The sequence below is a fragment of the Lepidochelys olivacea genome, assembly GCF_965140295.1.
Source record: "Lepidochelys olivacea isolate rLepOli2 genome assembly, chromosome: 14".
Classification (NCBI taxonomy): Eukaryota; Metazoa; Chordata; order Testudines; family Cheloniidae; genus Lepidochelys; species Lepidochelys olivacea.
The window spans coordinates 45,031,300-45,048,550 of NC_140424.1; the positions used below are offsets into that span (position 1 = coordinate 45,031,300).

The following is a 17,251-nucleotide window of genomic DNA, read 5'->3' on the forward strand; positions in this document are numbered from 1 at the left end:
TGCTGGGGTGCCCAATCAGGGGCACTGCCATGGGGAAGCTCACAAACCTGGGTTGCCTGGCAAGAGGCACTGCTGTGCGGAAGCTCACAGCCCTAGGGTGCTGTCACAGAGGGTGGGGGAGTCAGGGCCCTGCACCCCCCATTTCCTGCGATTCCCCAGGACTCTCATCCAGCCGGCGAAACAGAAGGTTTATTAGACGACAGGAACATGGTCCAGGTGCAGAGAACAGGACCCCTCAGCCGGGTCCATGTTGGGGGGGAGCCTGGACCCCGGTGCTGGGCCTTCCCCCCCCAGCCCCGGGCCTTCCCCCCCCAGCCCCGGGCTTTCCCCTGCAGCCGCCCCCCCCCGCGTTTCCCCAGCCAGCTCCACACTGAAACTCTCCCCCCCTCCTCCGGCCTTTGTCTTTCCCGGGCCAGGAGGCCACCTGATCTCTCCGTTCTCCAGCCCCTTCAGCTGGCACCTTGCCGGGGAGGGGCCCAGGCCATCAGCGGCCAGGAGACGGGGTGTCGGCCAGTCTCGGTGCAGACACCATCCTACCCCCTTGTCGCACCACCTAGAGACTTAGGAAATGCCTAGGGGAAACTGAGGCACCCACACAGTATTCAGAGAAAACATTAAAACATTCCCACTTCGTCACAGGAGCACGGCTGGGGGCACTGCTGTGGGGAAGTTCACAGCCCTAGGGTACACAGCCAGGGGTACTGCCATGTGGAAATTCACAACGCTGGGAGATGCCCAGCTGAGGGCACTGCCATGGGGAAGCTCGCAGTGCTGGGGGGATGTGCGGCCGGGGGCACTGCCATGGGGAAGCTCGCAGCGCTGGGGGGATGTGCGGCCGGGGACACTGCCATAGGGAAGCTCGCAGCGCTGGAGGCCGGGGCAGGAAAAAGGCGGGGGGCACAAACCAGACAGAGACCCCAGTTAGCAAACACTCTGTTATTGTGGGGGCAGGCGCAGGCCGTGGGGGGCAGCGGGGGGTCCCCGCTAGGGGATAAAGGTCTCTCTGTCCTTGCCCCCCAGGTGCCGGAGCAGCCAGTCCTGCACCCTGAAGAGGCTGACGTAGAAGTCGCGGGGGACGTGGCCCCGGGGGGGTAGCCTCCTGGTCACCTCCTCGTTCTTCTTCGGCCTCAGCAGGCACGGGTTGTAGGTGCCCCAGCTCACCACGCCCACCTGGGGAGACAGACACGGGGATGGGACCCAGGCATCTGGGACAACTCCCCCCACCTGCACAGCTCCCAGCCCCGGGGGCAGAGAGGATGGGACCCAGGCGTCCGGGCAAGAAAGCCGGGGGGAGGGGCTTACCAACCTGGAAATACCTCTTCTTCTTCTCCAGGAACAACCCCCCGCCAGATTCACCTGTGGGGGAAACCAGAACTCAGACCCACAGGGGACAGACCCTGTTCCCTGCCCCCTGAGCCCACCAGGCCCTGCCCTGGGGCCGGAGGAAGCCGGCGCCCCCCAGAGTGGACAGGCCCCTGCCCCGTTCCCCGCCCCCCTGAGCCAGCCACTCCCTGCCCTGGGGCCGGGGGGAGCCGGCGCCCCCCAGAGGGGACAGGCCCCTGCCCCATTCCCCGCCCCCCTGAGCCAGCCAGTCCCTGCCCTGGGGCCGGGGGGAGCCGGCGCCCCCCAGAGGGGACAGGCCCCTGCCCCATTCCCCGCCCCCCTGAGCCAGCCAGTCCCTGCCCTGGGGCCGGGGGGAGCCGGCGCCCCCCAGAGGGGACAGGCCCCTGCCCCATTCCCCGCCCCCCTGAGCCAGCCAGTCCCTGCCCTGGGGCCGGGGGGAGCCGGCGCCCCCCAGAGGGGACAGGCCCCTGCCCCATTCCCCGCCCCCCTGAGCCAGCCAGTCCCTGCCCTGGGGCCGGGGGGAGCCGGCGCCCCCCAGAGTGGACAGGCCCCTGCTCCATTCCCCGCCCCCCTGAGCCAGCCACTCCCTGCCCTGGGGCTGATGTGAGCCGGCACCCCCCAGAGGGGACAGGCCCCTGCCCCATTCCCCGCCCCCCTGAGCCAGCCAGTCCCTGCCCTGGGGCCGGGGGGAGCCGGCGCCCCCCAGAGGGGACAGGCCCCTGCCCCATTCCCCGCCCCCCTGAGCCAGCCAGTCCCTGCCCTGGGGCCGGGGGGAGCCGGCGCCCCCCAGAGGGGACAGGTCCCATGTCACCTTTGCAGGTAGAGGCCTCCTCTGAGCCGCCGCTGGCCTCCTGCCCGGAGCAGAGGAACCGGTCGGTCACCACCTGGGACACGTGTGACACGTTGGCGTAGATCATGTCACGCTGGATGGCACCCGCAATGCACGAAGGGCGCTGGGGGCGAGAACCAGGGCTTAGCTGGGCGCCAGGACTCCTGGGTTCTCTCCCAGCTCGGGCGGGGGGGGGGGTCCGGGACTCCTGGGTTCTCTCCCAGCTCGTAACCGTGATTCGAGGGGCTCCGAAGCCGTGAGGTGTTTTGTGGACAATTCAGGAATTAGCTGGCCGGAGCCGGGGGTCTCGGTGCTGGGGAAAGAGGAGATCCCCCGCCCCCCACGAACGGCCCAGCGCACGGTGAGACCAGCGGGGAGCTGCCGCGGCCCGACTCCCCTGCCCGGCTTCTGGAGCTCAACAACGGGATCAAATCGGTTTCTAAGCCACGTCCTGTAGCTGCCGTTACCCGCCTCCGGTCAGCCCGTCCTCTTCACCCCCCTAAACCCCTCTCTGCTGCTCCGTGCCGGGTGCGATTCAGGGGGCTCTCCGGCGCGGGGGACGGGTCTGTCCGAGGACGTCGGGGTTTCTCCGGCGGGGCGCGGGGGACGACGGGTCTGTCCGAGGACGTCGGGGTTTCTCCGGCGGGGCGCGGGGGACGACGGGTCTGTCCGAGGACGTCGGGGTTTCTCCGGCGGGGCGCGGGGGACGACGGGTCTGTCCGAGGACGTCGGGGTTTCTCCGGCGGGGCGCGGGGGACGACGGGTCTGTCCGAGGACGTCGGGGTTTCTCCGGCGGGGCGCGGGGGACGGGTCTGTCCGAGGACGTCGGGGTTTCTCCGGCGGGACGCGGGGGACGACGGATCTGTCCGAGGACGTTGGGGTTTCTCCGGCGGGGCGCGGGGGACGGGTCTGTCCGAGGACGTCGGGGTTTCTCCGGCGGGGCGCGGGGGACGACGGATCTGTCCGAGGACGTCGGGGTTTCTCCGGCGGGGCGCGGGGGACGACGGATCTGTCCGAGGACGTCGGGGTTTCTCCGGCGGGGCGCGGGGGACGACGGGTCTGTCCGAGGACGTCGGGGTTTCTCCGGCGGGGCGCGGGGGACGACGGGTCTGTCCGAGGACGTCGGGGTTTCTCCGGCGGGGCGCGGGGGACGACGGGTCTGTCCGAGGACGTCGGGGTTTCTCCGGCGGGGCCTGGGGGACGGGTCTGTCCGAGGACGTCGGGGTTTCTCCGGCGGGGCGCGGGGGACGACGGGTCTGTCCGAGGACGTCGGGGTTTCTCCGGCGGGGCGCGGGGGACGACGGGTCTGTCCGAGGACGTCGGGGTTTCTCCGGCGGGGCCTGGGGGACGGGTCTGTCCGAGGACGTCGGGGTTTCTCCGGCGGGGCGGGGGGGACGGGTCTGTCCGAGGACGTCGGGGTTTCTCCGGCGGGGCCCGGGGGACGGGTCTGTCCGAGGACGTCGGGGTTTCTCCGGCGGGGCCCGGGGGACGGGTCTGTCCGAGGACGTCGGGGTTTCTCCGGCGGGGCGCGGGGGACGGATCTGTCCGAGGACGTCGGGGTTCTCCGGCGGGGCGCGGGGGACGGGTCTGTCCGAGGACGTCGGGGTTTCTCCGGCGGGGCGCGGGGGACGACGGATCTGTCCGAGGACGTCGGGGTTTCTCCGGCGGGGCGCGGGGGACGACGGATCTGTCCGAGGACGTCGGGGTTTCTCCGGCGGGGCCCGGGGGACGACGGGTCTGTCCGAGGACGTCGGGGTTTCTCCGGCGGGGCCCGGGGGACGACGGGTCTGTCCGAGGACGTCGGGGTTTCTCCGGCGGGGCCCGGGGGACGACGGGTCTGTCCGAGGACGTCGGGGTTTCTCCGGCGGGGCCCGGGGGACGACGGGTCTGTCCGAGGACGTCGGGGTTTCTCCGGCGGGGCCCGGGGGACGGGTCTGTCCGAGGACGTCGGGGTTTCTCCGGCGGGGCCCGGGGGACGGGTCTGTCCGAGGACGTCGGGGTTTCTCCGGCGGGGCCCGGGGGACGGGTCTGTCCGAGGACGTCGGGGTTCTCCGGCGGGGCGCGGGGGACGGGTCTGTCCGAGGACGTCGGGGTTTCTCCGGCGGGGCGCGGGGGACGGGTCTGTCCGAGGACGTCGGGGTTCTCCGGCACAGCGCGGGGGACGGATCTGTCCGAGGACGTCGGGGTTTCTGCCGCCCACTCGCATGCGTGGGACGCGCTGCTGTTGACCTCCAGCCTCGCTCTTTGGCCCGCCTGGGAACCGCGCTCTGGTTCGTTCAGATTTGATGGCATTTTGCCGACGCCTAAAAATCTTGTGTGACAATGAGTGGGCGGGCCGGCCCCGTGTCCGCGGTTCTGCGTGTGGCTGCCGTGGTGAGACCCGCGCGGCTCCGGTGAGCCCCGGCCCGGCTGACGCTCCGGCAGGGGCTGGCCGGGGATCACTGCGGCAGCCGGGCCGGGGCCGAGCTCGCCCCGCACAGACCGAGCCGGGCTGCCGAGGGACGGACGCCGATCGCACGGAGCAGCCCAACCCTCCGGCCCGGGCTCGGCCCAGCACAACCCCCGCAGCCTGCGGCCTGGTCTCCCCGGGGGAGGTCACCGCGCCGAGAGTGACAAGTGTGTGTGTGTGTCAGGATGTGTGTAAGGGAGACCAGGGTGTGTGTGGTGGGGGGTGTGCGAGGGAGACCGTGTGTGGCGGTGTGCGAGAGAGACTGTGTGAGAGACAGCTCAGCAGAGATCGGGGTGGGGGGGACACCCCGTCAGCCCCCCCAGTTTCTCCCCTGCTGCAAATCCCCCCCAGATGGGGCAGGAACCCTGGGGGGGGCAGAGGGACCCACCTACCGACTTGTTGGTCTTGATTTGCACGTTTAACCTCTCGCTGCTCAGGGAGACGAAGTGGGCGGGGACCCGCTCCAGGCCCAGCAGCTCCAGCTCTGCAGGGCAGACAGCCAGGTCAGGGCAGGACGCCTGGGTTCCCTGGAAGGGCAGCGGGGGCCCCCCCACGCCCTCAGCCCTGCCCCCCGAGCCGGCCGCCTCTGCCCACAGCCTGGAGCGGCGCCCCCCACGCCCTCCTGCCCCTGCCCGCGGAGCCCGGTGCCGCGAGACGCTCCCTGGTCCGCCAGCCTCGAGGGACGCCCGGGGCGATCGTGTGCCCCCCAGCAAGGGGCGGGCGTGGCCCCTGGGACGTCGCACGCACCGTGATCCTTGCACGTCGTCCCCTGGGGCATCTTCAGAGCTCGGTTCGCTCGCTTCGTGCAGGGCAGGCAGATGGGTCTGGGGAGGAGAGAGACGGGCGCTGAGCTGGGGCCAGATCAGGACCGGCGCCCCCTAGAGGGGACAGACCCCTGCCCCATTCCCCGCCCCCCTGAGCCAGCCAGTCCCTGCCCTGGGGGGCAGATGGGAGCCGGCGCCCCCTAGAGGGCCCCGGCTCCGCTCCCCGCCCTCTCTCCCCAGGAGGGGGCGCTCACCTGACCTGCCCCGAGAACTGCACGGCCTTCTGCAGTCTGATCAGGGACACGTCGTAGTCGTAGTATTCTGGGATGCCCTGGCCGGCCTTGGCCGTGACGTTGTAGCTCGGGTGATCGATCCTGCTCTGGATGGGGATCTCCACCGTCCCTGCCCCGAGACACAGCCTCAGCCCTGGCCCAGCCCCACGGCCGCCCCTCACAGCCCGGGGACGGGCCCCCACCCTGGACGCTCCTCCTCGGGACATGGGGCTGGCAGCAGACTGGGGGCTGGGTTCGAGTCTGTACCCAGGGACTTCCCCCCTGCCTGGTCTCCTGGGGCCCTGGGGGGACGGTGCCCGCAACAGGGAGTGTGTCGGGGGTGTTGGTACGGGAAATATCCACAGAGCTGCATGTCTGGGCCCACAGGTACGTGGGGTGGGTCTGACTTGGCCACGAGTCCAAACAGCTGCCGCCAGCCGCCCCCCCGGACCCTGCCCACAGCTCCGGGCGCCCCCTCAGGAAAGCGAAGGGGGCAGAGAAGGGAACAGAACTGATTCAGGGGCTGGTCCGTGCACCTGGGCCCGTTCAGCTTGGGAAAGAGATGACTGAGGGGCTGTGAACCGGGCCGGCTGGAGAGTGGGACCAGGGGAGCGTTATTCACCCCTTCCCGGAACGCCGGAACCAGGGGGCAGGCGAAGAAGTGACCAGGCAGCGGGCTCCAAATCCACACAAGGCATCACCCAGCGTGCCAACAACCTGTGGAACTCACTGCTGGAGGGTGCTGTAAGGCCAAAGCTCCTGGAGGACGGGTCTGTGGGTGGCTACGAGCCGGGATGGGCAGGGACGCCGCCCCGTGGCCCAAGTTCCCAGCCCTCGGACTGCCAGAGGCTGGGACTGGCCGGCAGGACGGCTCACTCGCTCATTGCCCTGCTCTGTTCATTCCCCTTGTCGGCCCATGAGGCCGTTCTCCTGCCCGTCAGCGGGGCCTGGGCGAGCCAAGGCGCCAGGCTGGGCTTTCACAAGCCATTGCCCAGGGGCCGGGCGGGGGCGCGGCGAGGGGAACGAAGCGCCCGGGTCAGAGCTGAGAAAAGGTTGCGTGCTGCGGGACAGGGGGAAAAGGGCCAAGGGGAGACCCGTGCCAGAGGCGACTCTGCCAGCGGGCGCGTGCCGGGAAAGAGGCTAGTGGTTAGAGCGCTGGGAGCCAGGACGCCTGGATTCTCTCCCAGCTCTGGGAGCGGAGTGGGGCCAGGTGGGTTAGAGAGGAGGGCTGGGAGCCAGGACTCCTGGGTTCCAAGGGCCGAGTGCTGTGCAGGGTCCCTTACCCACTTTTACCCTCCAGAGGGACGTGTCTGTCACCTGGTTGAAGCAGTGTGCGGCCGTCAGGACCCACGAGTCAGAAACCAGGGACCCCCGGCACGACGCGCCTGTCGTCCCCTACGGACAGGGAGAGGGGCCAATGCAGGGAGGGGCTGTGGGAGGAATGCCTCCTCTCCCAACACTGCTAGGGGGACCAGCAGTGCTCACAGCCCCCGGGGAGGGAGGAAAAAGGACCCAGGCATCCAGGACAGCAGTCCCAGCCTGCAGGGAGGGAGGGAACGGGACCCAGGTGTCTGGGACAGTGGTCCCAGCCCCCGGGGAGGGAGGGAACAGGTGTGACAAAGTGGGACTGTTCTTAATGTTTCCTCTGAATACTGTAGGGGTGCCTCAGTTTCCCCTAGGCATCTCTTAAGTCTCTAGGGGGTGGGATAAGGGGGTGTCATTGTTGCAGAGCAAAGGGCCAGGGGACATAAATGGCCAACACCCTGTTTCCTGGCAACTGATGGCCTGGGCCCTTCCCCCCTGCAAGGTGAGAGCTAAAGGGTTGGAGAACAAAGGGATCAGGTGACCTCCTGGCCCAGGAAAGGGACAAAGCCCAGAGGAGGAGGGGCTGGAGGGAGTTTCAGTTTGGGGCTGGCTGGGACATGGAGTGAAGGGCAGACGGGGTTGTCTGGCTCACTGTCCCCCAAAATGGACCCAGCTGAGGGGTCCCGTTCTCTGCACCTACAAGCTCTGTGTTAGACCATGTTCCTGTCGTCTAATAAACCTTCTGTTTTACTGGCTGGCTGAGAGTCACGTCTGACTGCGAAGTTGGGGGGCAGGACCCTCTGGCTTCCCCAGGACCCCGCCTGGGCGGACTCGCTGTGGGAAGCGCACGGAGGGGCAGAGGAGGCTGAATGCTCCGAGGTCAGACCCAGGAAGGTGGAAGCCGGGTGAGCTGTGTGTCCTGCAGACAGGCTGCTCCCAGAGAGGGGACTTCCTCAGAGTCCTGCCCGGCTTCGTAGGAAGGAGTTCCAGAGCCTCGCCTGTGGACTCCACAACAGGACAGCGGTCCCAGCCCGCAGGGAGGGAAGGAGGGAACGGGACCCAGGTGTCCGGGACAGCGGTCCCAGCCCCAGGGAGGGAGGGAACGGGACAGCGGTCCCCCGAAGAGGGCTCAGCAGACAGACCCACCTTGATGACAACGTGCCAGGGGTTCCGCTGCTGGGACGTGGCACTCAGCGAATCGTTTCCTAGCCCGCAGAGATCGTGGATGTTTTTTGGGTCTGTGCCATGTCGGGGGAAGAGGGTTAGTCCTCGGGGTCACTGCTTGCCACATCCCTCTGTGTGTCCTCCACATCCTAGGGTCACTGTCCTGGAAGACCCCCAAGCCCACATGGCCCCATAGTCCCAGCAGAGCCCCTGCTCCCTCAGACTGGTGCCCCATGGGAAGAGACCCCCCTGCCCCGGCTTGGTTCCCCTCTGGGAGAGACGCCCCCACCCAGTTCCAAACAGGGAGACATGACACCCCAGTCCTCCTCCTTGGCAGCTTGACTAGACAGCCTGCAAAGATGAGGCCCCCTCGCTGTGACTGGGGGACGCTGCACCCGTCGCATGGGTTGGCCCCTACGTACCCAGGACATCCTCGAACGCAGCCTTGAGATCCTGGCTTGAGTCCATCTTGAAGGCGTGCCTCTCCCCTTCCTTCTTAGAAGCGATCTCATTAAGGCCATCCCAGTCCACCTCCAGCGTCCCAATCCCAAAGGCATAGACATCTAGGAGGCAAGTCAAGGAACTGCATGAGGGCAGCGAGAATCCGAAGGGTTTGGAGCTGGTGTTGAGGATGGAAAGTCACTGGAGAGCCCTGTCCCTGGTAGTGTGGCGTCTACAACCAGCAGTGTGCCCAGAACCAGTTATTAGGGCATTTTGGAACCCAGCCGTGCTTAGAAATGGTGTTGAGGCACCTAGAACAAACAGTGTAAATAGCCCAGCAGCAAGGCACTAGGATGGGTACTGTGGTGCCTAGAATTGGCACAGTGCCTAAAACTTATTACTAGGGCATAAGAAAGGCCATACTTGGTCAGACCAAAGGTCCAGCTAGCCCAGTATCTGGTCTTCTGACAGTGCCCAATGCCAGGTGCTTCAAAGGGAATGAACAGAACTGGTAATCATCAAGTGAGCCATCCCTTGTTGCTCATTCCCAGCTTCTGACAAACCAAGGACCTAGGACCATCTAGGACCTAATAATGCCTAGAACCAGTGTTGAGGTACCTAGAACCCACAGTAGAAGGAATTGGGTAGTGAGGAATAGGGTGCACAGAGGAATTTGGACATTGTAGCATATAAATAAAATTGAATTATTATTATTCATACCTATAACTGGCACCTAGAATCAAGAAAACAGAAAACTTGGTAGCAAATTGAGCAACTCAAAAGTTTAAGTGTGGAACGTCCCTCCCCCTGAACAAAGAAAAATGACCTTTTTGGGCAAAAATTTTCAGCAGGCACTATCTATTTTCAGTTAAAACTGAAAAAAAAAGGCAAAATTTGAAAAACACCCAGAAACGCCTGAAAAAAATTCTTAATAAAAGCCTTTGTTGCTTTCATCAAAACTTTTTTGTGGGAAGAAAACTCATTTCATAACCAGGTCTGGTCTCAGGAAAATAGAACAAATGTAGTGGTACCTAGAACCAGCAGTACAAATAACTTGGTGGTAAGCTACTGAGCTGCTTAGGATGGGTGCTGAAGCACCAGATCCTGGTATTGCAGCGCCAAGGAAGATATTGACAAATCTAGAATTGGAAGTGCCAAGATCCTGGATCTGTAGCCACAGCCAAGTAATGAAGCACCTAGAACCGGCATGGAGACACCTAGAACAGGTAGATCACATCAATGAAGGACTGCAACCATCACTGGCATGTGGAATGGACCCAAGTGTGTTGGCAGACTCACCTAGGTAGTCTTTCCTGTCTGGCTTGATCTCTAGGACATCTTCTATCTTGACAACCGCATCCTTGGGAGATCCTCCCATGTTGTATTTGCCTGAAACAACATCCTATGGGTTAGGAGATATGACCCATTCCCTTCCCCCAAGACAGGGGCACATTGACAATGGGCTATGCAGTTGGGAAGCTTGACCTACACCCACTGAGGGTGGGGTCAGATAACCCTTTCCCTGGCCCCCAAAGAATGGAACAGTTGCTCCTCACCATCTGTCAGCACAATGATGGCATGCCGGATTTTCTTCCACGCATCCGGCTTGCCCGCCCGGTTGAAGGTTTCCTTCTGGAACAGGATCATGTTATACACCTCCAGCAGCGCCGCTCGGATGTTGGTCCCAGTCCCGTTGCCATGATCTGCAAAAGGATAAAATACCCCATATACCTAGAACTGGTGTTAAGGCACCTAGAACCCAGGATATAGTGAAGCATCTGAAACTCATGTGGGGGAGCCTAGAACCAGTAATGACAATAGCTGGAATAGATCTATCTAGAGGCAGTGGAATCTAGAGCTCAATTTCAGAGGTGATGCGTGAGGGGGCATGTGCGAGCACGTTCCTTCCTCCCCCACAGATTTGCTGCTTTGCTTGGACTGAGCATGCTCACATGGACTGAACCTGCTCAGTAACACTGCTGAAGCCAGCTGCCCTCGCTCTGCCCACCCCCATCAGCAGGCATGGGTTGGCTCTGCTGGTGTTGATGCATCTAGAGCCCTAAAGGAGATGCAGCTATTGAAGCTCCTGGAACCTAGAATACCCAGGACTTGTGTTGAGGCGTCTAGAACCAATAATGGGGTTGAGGTGCCTAGAAGCATAGTGCCCACACGTGGTGCTAAGTCATCAAGAACCAACAGCGCCCAGGACTAGTGCTAAGGCAACTAAAATTCTCGTGAGATTAAGGGCTGGTATTGAGGCACCTAGAACTTAACATTTCCTCCCACTCAGTCCCACTCGCATTTCCTTAGTTTGGGGAAATTAGTTCTCTTGAAGCACTAAATATGTATATTTCTGGCTGGGACCGTCTCTGTTTGCTCATATTGAATGCAACAAGGTCATGACCACTGGTCTCTAGGCAACCACTGACTTCCAGTCCAGTGATCAATTCCTCTTTATCTGTCACAGTAAGATCCATAATAGAGTTAGTTCATGGTGGGTGCAATGCTTTCTGAGTTAGCAAATTACATTCTATTATTTTTAGAAACCCTAATGATGGTTTATTACTGGCTTGATGAGACCACCAGCATCCATCTCCCAGTCTGAAGGTAGGTGTTGAGGCATCTAGAACCCAGGTAATACCCAGGGTCCTGCGGCACCTAATACGGGTCGTGGGTGGTATTGAAAGCGCGAGACCCCCATGCATTAGGGAGGCCACACGAAGAGGAAGCATGCAAAACCTTGAAAATTCATCCCCGTCTTTGTCTTTTTGATAACTTCATCTGCTTCAGCAGCTTCAGGATCATAAATGGCAACAATTTTCTTGGGTTTGGTGGCGTAGGAGATCACAGCAAAGCTGGACGCTACTTCAAAGCTGGCAATCTGGAACGGGTGAGAGATAGGGAGGGAACAGGAAACAGAGGAAGAGGAGGACAGCGTATGAGAAAGAACAGGAAAGTGAGCTCTGGCAATGAGAGAGACCTAGACCCAGTGCTGAGGGGCCCAGAGCAGGTGCTGAGGCATTTAAAACCAAAACTGAGACACCTAGAATTTGCAGCACATGTGGCTGGTATTGAATAACCTAGAACCAAGGTGGCGGCACCTAGAACTTGCAATGCCCATAAGCTGTCACTGTAGGTAGACTCAGCCTATGAGCACCTGGAACTTGCAGCAGCCATATAAGGCAGTGAGATTCCTAGAACGGGGGAGAGGCACCTACAACTTGTAGCACTCATTGTTGGCACTGGAATACCTAGATTTGATGTGTGAGAAGCTACAATTTGCAGTGCTCATGGCTACCACCGAGATACTGAGAACAGGCATGCAGGCATCTAGAGACTGTAGCATTCATGGCTGGCCTGCGGCATGTACCGCCTGCGCACAAGCCCCGAGAACAAGCAGCGTCCATGGCTGGCGTTGACGTACCTAGAACCAGCAGGCATGTGCATAGAACTTGTGTCACCCATGTCTGGCAGTGAAGAACCTTTGAGCTGACATACAAGTACCCAGAACTTGCAGCATCCACAATGGACATTGAGGCGCCCAGAACCATTGTAGAGACCCCTAGAAAAACCGCAGCAGCCATGGCTGGTGTTGAGGTGCTTAGAACCAATGCTGGGACATAGTTCCTGACAGCGGAGCTGCCACCCCTACCCCGGACTCACCCGGTCCACAATGTTCTCCACCCATTCCTTGAAGATCTGGAAGCTTTCTTTGTTGACACTCTTCGAGGAGTCCACCAGCAGGTAGACGTTAAGGAAGCTGTCGTCGCTAAGAATGAGCCTGCGGCCCAGGAACGTTGCTGGGCAGGGGAACCGGGAGGGGTTATTTGCACCATCCTGGGGAGGGGGATCCCCCCCGTGTGCACCACCTCCCTTACACCACGTAGTACCAACCCCTACTCCCTCAATTCCCTCCTCCCCCACTGCCTCTTGCTACCCCATGAGTTACCCCCATCTCTTGGGCTCCCACCCCTGCCGCATCCTCTTCGCCCCGCAGAGACCACCCTCTCCCCCTGGTCCCCACCCCCTCAGAATCCCCCCCAGATTCCCCAGTGCCTGCCCCCCCCCACACTCCCAGGCAGACTCACGTGTCTTTAGGATGGAGGTGTTGAGGCTGGAGGAGGCCGAGGAGCTGGCCAAGCCCAAGACGTTGGAGAAGGAGGCTCCGAACTCGGCCCCGACGTCCTCCACCCGGTCGTAGGAGAAAGGGGCTGTGCGGGCAGGGGGGAAGCGGGGAAGCGGGGCCCCCATTAGCCAGGCAGCACGGAGCACGGCGCCGGAGGTGTGGGGGAGACAGAGGGTCAAGGAGGGAAGGGGAGGGAGATCCTGGGCAGGTGGTGGGGAGTTGCGGAGCGGGGTGAAGGAGCTGCAGGGATGAGAGAACCTGGAGGGGGTAGAGGGCCAGAAGGGGGAGCCCTGGGCCAGGGATGGGGGGGAGGGGAGGAGGGAAGGGATGGGGTGGCGGGGAATCACTCACCTCTGCAGCTGGGCTCGGCCCCCGACCACTCCCCGGCCTCCGTGCAGATGCGCTGGGCAGAGCCCACCAGAGACAGCCCTGGCTGGCAGCGGTAGGAGACCCTCTCGCCCAGCCGGTACCGGCTGCCACTCTTCGTCGTCCCCGCTGGCACCCCGGGGTTGGGGCAGTGCTCAGCTGGGGGGAGAGAGAGGTGAGAACGGCCCCCTGAATCCCTCAGTTTCCGACCCCCCAGGACCCACCTCCACCCCTGAGCCCCCTGGGGACATGGGGGTTCTTGGGGGATACAGGGGATATGGGGGTCCTCACCTCCATCGTCGCAGGCGGGGGTGCCCCCATCCCAGTGCCCGTTCCCCTGGCAGATGCGCTGGGCTGGCCCCCGCAGCGTGTACCCGTCCAGGCACTCGAAGGTCAGGACGCTGCCCACGGGGTAGGATGCCCGGCGCGGCTGGAACGAGCCGTTCTCAAACGCCAGCTGCGCCGGGCAGCGGATCTCTGAAACCAGAATGGAACCTGAGTGGAGAGAACCCAGGAGTCCTGGCTCCTGGCTCCTGGCCCCCCACCCCTCCAGCCCACTCGACCCCACTCCCCTCCGAGAGCTGGGGATAGGCTCCCAACCCCATCCCGCGCTAAACGCCAGCCCCCACTCCCCTTCCAGAGAACCCCGGTGTCCGGGCACCCCGTACCTCTGCAGAGCGGCTTGGTGGAGACGGAGCCTCTCGGGGTACGGAGCGTAGTCCAGCGCCCGTTGTCCTGGCAGAGGCGGCTGCCCAGGGGGTAGGGGTAGAAGCCCGGGGGGCAGGAGTAGGTGAGCACGCTGCCCCGGCGGTACCCGTCCGACAGGGCGAATGTGCCATTGCGGATGGCCACATCCTGGCCACAGGAGGGCGCTGCCTCCTCGGGGGGCTGCGCCCAGGCACCTGGGGGAGACGGGGAACACGCAGGGACCAAGGGAGGAGAGAGAGAGATTTGGAGGAAAAGGGAGAGAGAAAAAAAGAACAGAGACGAGACAGAGGGAAGGAAAGAAAAAGGGAATGAGAAAAAACGAAAGAGAGAGAGAAGGAAGGAGAGACTGGTAAGGGGGGGAGAGAAAGAAAGAACAGAACGAACAGGGGAATGAGAGAAAGACAGAACGAGGCGGCTTGCGAGAGGGGGAAAAGGCAGGAAGAGGGATGGAGGCAGAAGACGGGAGGAGAGAGGGCGGGATGGGCAGCAGGATGGGGGGACAGGAAAAGGGGAACGAGAAACAGGCCCAGTGAAGGAGTGCGGGGAGGATGTTTCAGTCCCACCCCCCCCCCCCGAGTTCGACCCCCCCTCAAACTCCCTCCCCATCCCTCGCCCGCCCCATCCCTGGTGGGCTCTGCACCCCCCCCGTACCTGGGTGGAGGGCGAGCAGGAGGAGAGCGCAGAGGGAGGGGGCCATGGTGGTTCCTGGGGGGGACCCGCGCACCTGCTCCTGGCCCCGGCTGCTCTCCTATGGGGACCCTCCCCTGTGGGGCCAGGCCCAGCCTCAGGCCCCTCCCTCTCCAGGCGAAAGGGCTGGGCTCTTGCCCCCCCCCGCCCCTCTGCTCAGGGCTGGCAGCGTTCCCGAGGGGGAAGGGGCGGGGGTCTGGCCTTGCGGCCCCCAGGGTCAGGGTCTGTTTGTTTTCGTGACACGCACGGGGCTGCACAAACAAGGGCTCATTTCCCGGATCCCCGGTTAATGGGTACAGGATTAGTGAGCCCCGAGCCAGCCCCGCGGCCCCGCCCCCGCCGGGAGAGAACCCAGGAGTTTGGGCCCCCCCCCGTCTGCTCTAACCACCACACTCTACTCCCCGCCCCTGCCGGGAGAGAACCCAGGAGTCCGGGCCCCCTCCCGTCTGCTCTAACCACCAGACCCCACTCCCCGCACCCGCCGGGAGAGAACCCAGGAGTCCGGGCCCCCTCCCGTCTGCTCTAACCACCAGACCCCACTCCCCGCACCCACCGGGAGAGAACCCAGGAGTTCGGGCCCCCCCCCGTCTGCTCTAACCACCAGACCCCACTCCCCGCACCCACCGGGAGAGAACCCAGGAGTCCGGGCCCCCTCCCGTCTGCTCTAACCACCAGACCCCACTCCCCACCCCCGCCGGGAGAGAACCCAGGAGTCCGGCCCCCTCCCATCTGCTCTAACCACCAGACCCCACTCCCTGAACCCACCGGGAGAGAACCCAGGAGTCCGGCCCCCCCCCCGTCTGCTCTAACCACCACACCACACTCCCCACCCGGAGAGAACCCAGGAGTCCGGGGCCCCCTCCCGTCTGCTCTAACCACCAGACCCCACTCCCCGCACCCACCGGGAGAGAACCCAGGAGTCCGGGGCCCCTCCCGTCTGCTCTAACCACCAGACCCCACTCCCCACCCGGAGAGAACCCAGGAGTCCGGGGCCCCCTCCCGTCTGCTCTAACCACCAGACCCCACTCCCCGCACCCACTGGGAGAGAACCCAGGAGTCCGGGCCCCCTCCCATCTGCTCTAACCACCAGACCCCACTCCCCGCACCCACCGGGAGAGAACCCAGGAGTCCGGGCCCCCTCCTGTCTGCTCTAACCACCAGACCCGACTCCCCGCACCCACCGGGAGAGAACCCAGGAGTCCGGGCCCCCTCCCGTCTGCTCTAACCACCAGACCCGACTCCCCGCACCCACCGGGAGAGAACCCAGGAGTCCGGGCCCCCCCCCGTCTGCTCTAACCACCAGACCCCACTCCCCACCCCTGCCGGGAGAGAACCCAGGAGTCCGGGCCCCCAGCCCCCTCCTCGTTCAGAGTGGGAGATGGGGGAGGGGCACGTTTGTGTGTGGGGGGGTGGTTTCCATGGTGATTTTATGGGTAAAAAATGTCCCTCGCCCCCCCGCCCATGTGGTGCTTGGCGCCGCGTGATGACGTCACTGTTCTTAAAGGGGAGGACGCGAAAGGGAGAATTAAAGGGGCCCCTGGATGGAGAAGTAGCCACCAAATCCCCAAGTGCCCCCAGCTCCCAGAATGCACTGGGGCTGCCCCCCACGTACCCCCATATCCCATGATGTACCAGGGCCACCTCCGCCCAATGCACCCCGGTATCCCACAATGCACCAGAGCCTTGCCCTGCCACACACCCCCGTGTGCACTGGGGTTATCTCCCCCCCCCAACAATCCCCCATATTCCAGGATGCACTGGGCCATCGCCCCCAACAATCCCTATATCCCACGATGCACTGGGGCCTTGTCCCCCCCGTATCCCACGATGCACCAGAGCCTTGCCCTGCCAAACACCCCCGTATCCCATGATGCACTGGGGCTGCCTCACCCCACACACCCCCATATCTCATGATGCACTGGGGCTGTCTCCCCCCAACAATCCCCTATATCCCACGACGCACCGGGGCCTTGTCCCTCCACGCACCCCTGTATCCCATGATGCACCGGGGCTGCCTCTCCCCAACCCCCCATATCTCACGATGCATGGGGCCGCCTCCCCCCCACGCACCCCCATATCCTACTATGCACTGAGGCCACCTCCCCCTCTGCCCTCTCCCACACCGGGTCCGCCTCCCCCCCGTATCCCACAATGCAGCGAGGCTGCCTCCTCCCCAACGCATCCCCGTATCCCACGATGCACCGGAGTGGTGGGGCTGCCTGTCCCCCCCTTGTCCTCTCTCCTACCTTCCCCGTTTACTTTTCATCTGGCGGACAATAATCCCCTCGCCGGGTCCTGCCCCTTTAAGAGCCCCTCGCCTCGCCTGGCCCCTTTAATTCCCTTTCTCTGGAGTTGGCTCCTTGTGCAAAAATAGAAAACCCCCCAAACCCCCCAAAGCGAAGCGAGGGGCAGAAACCCCGGGGGGCCGGGACCCGCGGCCGCCTGCAGGTGAGGGGGGGCCACCCAGGGAATGGGGAGGGGTGCAATGGGGGGCGGGTGTAAAGGGGGAGGGGGCAGTGGGGGAGGGGTACAATGGGGCGCAGGGGGGGTGGAATGGGGGAGGGGCGTAGTGGGGGAGGGGTGCAATGGGGCGCAGGGGGTTGGGTGCAAAGGGGGAGGGGCACAATGGGGTGCAGGGGGTGGGTGTAAGGGGGGCGGGACGCAAAGGTTGGGTGCAATGGGGGAGGGGTGCAGGGGGGTGGGTGTAATGGGGGTGGGGCGGGACGCAAAGGTTGGGTGCAGTGGGGGAGGGGTGCAGGGGGGTGGGTGTAATGGGGGTGGGGCGGGACGCAAAAG

General features: G+C 63.9%; 1 protein-coding gene across 1 annotated transcript; it reads right to left on the reverse strand.

The window, feature by feature from the left end:
• Positions 1-921: 921 nt before the first annotated feature.
• C2 (complement C2) lies at positions 922-14,769 on the reverse strand. The gene is made up of 18 exons (XM_084647161.1): positions 14,420-14,769; positions 13,729-13,962; positions 13,352-13,537; positions 13,046-13,219; positions 12,657-12,779; positions 12,232-12,368; positions 11,308-11,449; positions 10,125-10,271; positions 9,868-9,957; positions 8,550-8,690; positions 8,110-8,201; positions 6,942-7,053; positions 5,641-5,788; positions 5,370-5,446; positions 5,015-5,106; positions 2,156-2,297; positions 1,307-1,356; positions 922-1,170 (listed from the first exon to the last, which is right to left on the reverse strand). Exons 1-18 carry the CDS (start codon positions 14,463-14,465, stop codon positions 985-987), a joined length of 2,319 nt encoding a protein of 772 aa, XP_084503287.1. The 5' UTR covers positions 14,466-14,769; the 3' UTR covers positions 922-984.
• Positions 14,770-17,251: the final 2,482 nt, after the last annotated feature.